The sequence below is a fragment of the Pundamilia nyererei genome, unplaced genomic scaffold, assembly GCF_000239375.1.
Source record: "Pundamilia nyererei isolate P.nyererei 1_Seehausen unplaced genomic scaffold, PunNye1.0 scaffold00014, whole genome shotgun sequence".
In the NCBI taxonomy this organism is placed as follows: Eukaryota; Metazoa; Chordata; class Actinopteri; order Cichliformes; family Cichlidae; genus Pundamilia; species Pundamilia nyererei.
Genome location: NW_005187415.1, coordinates 447,581 through 453,413, shown reverse-complemented (window position 1 = coordinate 453,413; position 5,833 = coordinate 447,581). Strand labels below are relative to the sequence as shown.

Below are 5,833 nucleotides of genomic sequence, written 5' to 3'. Positions count from 1 at the left end.
CACCGCGAACAATCTGCATTTGACTAAAGTGTAGATGTTCAGCTTCAATTCAAGTAGTTTACCAAAAGTGTATAATAGCTCTTTAGGAATTATAGTTATTTATTTTATTTATACATAGTCCTCCATTTCATTGTTTGATTTCAAAATCTGCTATGATGATGTACCAAGGCAAACACTTCTTTTTTAAAGCGTCGTTGATCAGAAACTTACCCACAGTAAAGTTTTATTAGATGAATGCATCTGAAATATATTTTCTCCTCTATTAAACTAGTGCTCTAAGGAAAGGAAGACCAAGAGGAAAATGGAAAACACAGCACAGGACACAGCCAACATGACGAGCGAAGAGGCTCTGTGTAGCCCCGTCGACCACAAGACCAGAAAGCGCCCTGGCTTCTCCAATCTCAAAGTACTGAAGCTATCTGTGATCAAAACTCTGTCACCTTTTTTATCCTGCTTTTGATCTCAGACTGCGGTTCATTCTGTTGATGCACTCAGTGTAAAGTGGCCCAGATAAAAATGCCAGTTAAAAGCGTAAAAGGCAGTAGGTGGTGCAGTTGTTAGCGCTGTCTCCTCACAGCGAGAAGGCTCTGGGTTTAAACTCTTACCCCGCTGGCACTGCTGCCTGTTTAGACTTGTTGTAGTTTCCTCTAAAGACATTCGGGTTTTGGTGAATCAGTGACACAAAATTGCCCATAACTGTAAATGTTTTTCTCTTCATGTGTCAGCCCTGCGCTAGGCAGGAAACCTGTCGTGCCTGTGCGCATCTCTCGCTAGAGTGAGCTCTAACAGCCTCCCCTTTTGACCCGGCACAGGCTAAAGATAGATGATAGGTGGATAAATGCTCAGAAAGCCAGATGCACATCTGTTTTCAGTTGATTGAACAACATTTTCAGAGATATGTTTTTCCCAAAGTAGGTAAAATCAAGCCAAGAGCTGATCTTGTGTTGTTACTGAAAATCTCAGCATGCCAAATTTCTGCTCTAAATGAGCTTTCGTCAGACTCTTCTGTAGCTGCCCTGAGCTACGCTTTGCCTGATTACAGCAGTACACTGGCGTCATCATGTTTCTGTTTTCATCCTTTTCTTTTTCCACATTCTTTTTCCATTAATTCTGAGACAGACTGTCAAAATTTAAAAAAGCTTATTGTTGTTAACTGTGATGTCAAGACATTACACCAGATTTTGTGCACTGATTCAACACAACATAAGTTGTTGTTCAAGTTAAGAATAAAGGGGTAATGCAACATTAAACAAGGACCACAGTTACACAGTAGAAGGTAGTGGAGACTCAGAAAAGGGGGCAGAATCTTTTCCATGATTACACTATGACATTGTTTGGGTATGTAGACACATAGTCCTAGTTTTATCCAGAACATCTTTGCATTATTAGAATGTGAGTTTTTATATTGTCTTCTGTTTTCTGTCTTCCAGCTGTTTATTGTAGCGCTTTCCTTCGCCTATTTCTCCAAAGCCCTGACAGGAACCTACATGAAGAGCTCCATCACTCAGATAGAGAGGCGCTTTGACCTCTCCAGCACACACATCGGTCTCATAGACGGCAGTTTTGAGATGGGTAACATCAACCAGTTCATTTAAAAATAAACGCTTTGATGTTTTTTTTTTGTGATACAGTGGAGAAAAAGTCATTCTTTTTGCTTACTTGATTTCAATCTTTTTTGGGGTGTGTGTGTAGGCAACTTGTTGTTTCTAGCTGTGGTCAGCCATTTTGGGGCTAAGCTGCACCGACCCAGACTCATCGCTGCGGGCTGTTTCCTCATGGCTGTGGGGGCGTTTCTCACTGGCCTCACACATTTCTTCATGGGACGGTACAGGTCAAATTTAAATGAGAAACTTCTATAAGCAAAAACGATGACAGAAGAAATTGACATGGACTTTTTGTTTGTTTTTTGCAGGTATAAGTATGACACGGTGATTCAGGTCTTTCAGAATGACAACCTGAGCATTGCTGCCTGTGTGGATCCTCTGAAAACACTAGATCACGTGCCAGAAATTCAAATAGAGCCTTCGTTGGAGGACAATAAAGGTAAGAGTGTGGAATACATGCCAGGATTAAATATAATTAAAGATAGTAAAACATTCACTTTCACTATTTAGTGCAGTCAAATGCATTTCTGCTTTCTGCTGCAGTGGGTACAGTAAATACCTGTAAATAGGAGAGAATAGCATGGCAATGTCAGCTATTTATTGTTATTATTACTTATTTATTTATTGCTTAAAACTCATGGTTTTTGTAAATTTTCTTTTACAAAAAAACATGAAACTTTAACATGAAACCTTGTTAAACCTACTAACAACTCGCCGGCCAATCAGCTCTCTCCTGGTGCATCTTTGTCACCAGGAATAAACAAAGACACAACAGCATGCACGTCCGCAACAATAAGCCCGGACGCAGACTCTAGAGCTAGCCAACGAGAGACGACTTTTAAAAAGAAAAGACTGAAAGGAGGCAGAATAATAAGAAAGCAGACATTTGTAATATTTATGGTAATGAATTCAGTTTGGCTCTGTGTGCCCATGTGTTTTTCAGTGTTTTTAGGAGCTCCTCTTGTTCCCATTAATTTTGGTCCCTGAGATGGGCTTTAGTTGCAATGTTGCTTCAGTCTCACTATTGTTAAACTATAATTAATTCTGCTTCTCACAAAACCATGTGATGCTCTCACAAAATGCAATCTATTGATCCTGTTCAGCTATTCAGATGAGACGTATTTGGAAAGAAATATAATGGAAGTCACGTACAATGTGGTGATATACAACAAGCCACTATTAAGATGATACTGAATATCGGCAGATTTTATTCATGTCTTGTTTGACGTAGTCTCCGTAATGAAAAAGCAGATATAGCAGATATAGATGTAAAACTGTGTCTTTCTCATTTTCATGATCCATGCAATATTTGGTGTGTTTTTTTATTGTAGTACGCATGCTCCATGTATAACTTTGATGCTGTGCGAGCCACTGTGTGTGAACTCTTTGTAACAAAATCAATATCACAGATTTCTAGTTTGTGTCATTATGCAGCCTGTGTGAGAGATTCTGGTTCCAGCATGTGGATCTACGTATTCCTGGGGAATGCTCTGCGGGGGATTGGAGAAACTCCAGTCACACCTCTTGGCATCTCCTACATCGATGACTTTGCTAAGGCGGAAAACTCCCCTTTTTATATTGGTAATATGGGGTTCAAAGGGATTTTAAAGTCTTCCACCTGACTTAAAATGTGTTACTTAATAAATAAATTCCTTAAAATGCCCTATAAGCCATGTGAGAATACACACATTCATCATTCCTGTATGTATAGCATTTTTATGCTGGTTAATGTGTGATTTTTATCAGGGTAAACCTACAATTAATCTCGTATTCAGTAAATTTAACTGAGGGTCAAGGAAATATCTCATCTTGCATCCTATCCTTTAGATCAGGGGTCTCAAACCTGCCGCTCGGGGACCACTTGCGGCCCACCTCACCCCTACTTATGGCCCTTATATCAACGTGAAGACATATAATGCAGTTTGGCCCTTGATGTTGTTTTATTAGGGAGGATGTGTTTGTTGTTAAGTGCAATGTTAAAATAAGTTCTTTAAAAAGCAAAAAATGATCTAATATGAAGGCAATATGAGCAGAGACTACAAACATGTGGAGGGATTGGCTGTGTTAGTCTAGTGAAAGAGTCAAAAACTGATGCGTACACTTATGTCTGCACTTTTTTATTTTATTTTTTTAATACGAACAAAATTATTCTGGCCACGTGTTTATTTGGTAGGTCAATGAAAGGCTTCAGTTAGTTAAGAGTGAGGTAAAAAAGAAATTGCGTTGATGTTTGCAATTTTGTCTTGTGATACAATATTGGAAATTTTAAAAAACAAACAAAAGAAAACATTTTTGGAAATATTTGTGGGTGCTTTCTTGTTTTCGCTTGTTTGTTTTTTTTGTACTACTCGACCACTAAAGTGGTCCTCCAATGAGATGACAGTGCCAGTAGTGGCCCACAGCTCATTTAAGTTTGAGACCCTTCTTTAGATTGTTTAATATCACATCGTAGACTTCTGATCTATTTTGTCATTGGCAGCTTGTCTCCAGACCATTACTCTCCTGGGTCCCATGTTTGGCTTCCTTTTGGGTTCCTATTGTGCCAGACTATATGTTGACATTGGATATGTTGATATGGGTAAGGTTTTTCTTTGTGTGTCTGGGTTTTGTTTTTTGTTTTTTACATGATACACGACTCATTATGGTTAGAGCTCATCTTAAAAGTATCCGACAGATGGCAAAAGCTCACAAAATTCAAAGCAGTGATTTTATTTTTTTTATTTTATTTTTTTTTCTAAAAGAAAGCAGTGATTTTAGCTGAAAGAATATAAAAACCTGTCTGCGTTAGAAACAAAAAGAAAATGTACACATTTAGATCTTTTTAGGCAACGACACATTTCTCTGCAATTTTGCCTATATATTTTAAATCAAATATTTTAAATAAATTAAATCAAATATTTCAAATTGACTGTAAAATTAATGCAAACATATTTTTTTTAAAATTAAAGTTTAAAGTTTAAAGTCTGCACTTCAATCACATCATGATTATTTGGGTTGACATTGAATGGGATGGTGTCTGGAGGCTAAAATGACAAAAACTGTCTTTGTCTAACAAATCAAGTTTATGTACTGTGTAAGGCCAAGAAGCTGGATGGGGGTAACAAGAGTTAAAGAACAACCTTTCACAAGTTAAAAACATTTTAGCCAGTCTACACTTTTGTCAACAGAGATATTTTGATTGAGACTTGTTTATGCGAAGCCTTTATTTGAAGACTTCCTGAAGAAAACTTGAAAATTCTTCTCTTTTACATAGATAGTGTGACCATCACTTCTAAAGATTCCCGCTGGGTGGGTGCTTGGTGGATGGGTTTTCTTGTGTCCTCTGGCCTTCTGCTTATCTCCAGCATTCCCTTCTGGTTTCTGCCCCGTTCGATGCCCAAGCAGGAGAGTGAAGAAAACCATGAAACTCCAGCCTGCAAGATCCTAAACAAGACAGAGGATGCGCGAAACAACAACCAAAACTTCAAGCTGACTGAAATTGCCAAAGGTAGAGTCGTTGTCTGTGTTTGCATGTGCAGGTTGATGGTTTTTACGTGATTTTTGTGGATGTTCCTGCCCAGGGTTCCTTCCATCATTGAGGCGTCTGTTAGGAACTCCTGCTTACTTCCTGCTTCTTTGCGGGAGCATCCTGAAGTTCAATGCATTCATCGGTCTACTCACCTTTAAAGCCAAATACATGGAGCAACAGTTTGGACAGTCTGCATCCAGGGCAAACTTCCTCATAGGTAAAAATAATGAAATCAATAAATTATGTGTTCATATTGAACTTTTGATAGAAAAGTGGAAGATAGGCGCAGTCATTTATTGACACGTGTTCAAACATACATGAAAATAGTGTTTTTACAACTCTATCAAGCTTGAAGGTCAGCATTTGCAATGACCACCAACACAACACAGCCTGAACACTCCCAGAGAAACTTTCTTTTAATTTGCTACCCTTCAGGAATAGTTCTCCAGGCTTCTTTAAAAACATTCAAAGCTCTCCTTTGGCTGCCTTTTGTTCTGTTCTCTGTCAAAATGATCCCACACTGCTTCAGAGCTTGATTAATCAACTCAGAACAGGTTTGGAGAGGACAGCCTGTGAAGGAAAACTGTACTCGTAGGTGTATAGATACCCAGCGCCAACCCTGCACACTTCTGCCTTTTCTCATTTCCCTTCCTTCAGGATGGCTTCTTCACAGCCAACATTCCTCTGAGACATGCATCTCTCATGTCCTGTGTCAGATCTT

The 5,833-nt window shown here is 38.7% G+C and overlaps 1 protein-coding gene across 1 annotated transcript in view; it reads left to right on the top strand.

The window, feature by feature from the left end:
* The first annotated feature begins 278 nt into the window (after nt 1-278).
* Nucleotides 279-5,833, top strand: part of LOC102196680 (solute carrier organic anion transporter family member 1C1-like) — a 12,219-nt gene continuing 6,664 nt past the window's right edge. Inside the window, exons 1-8 of the mRNA XM_005725311.1 lie at nt 279-406; nt 1,431-1,572; nt 1,693-1,825; nt 1,913-2,043; nt 3,039-3,185; nt 4,084-4,182; nt 4,858-5,091; nt 5,165-5,329. Of these exons, the coding sequence (XP_005725368.1) occupies nt 302-406; nt 1,431-1,572; nt 1,693-1,825; nt 1,913-2,043; nt 3,039-3,185; nt 4,084-4,182; nt 4,858-5,091; nt 5,165-5,329 (1,156 nt within the window). The 5' untranslated portion in view covers nt 279-301. The remainder of the gene's footprint in view (nt 407-1,430; nt 1,573-1,692; nt 1,826-1,912; nt 2,044-3,038; nt 3,186-4,083; nt 4,183-4,857; nt 5,092-5,164; nt 5,330-5,833) is intronic.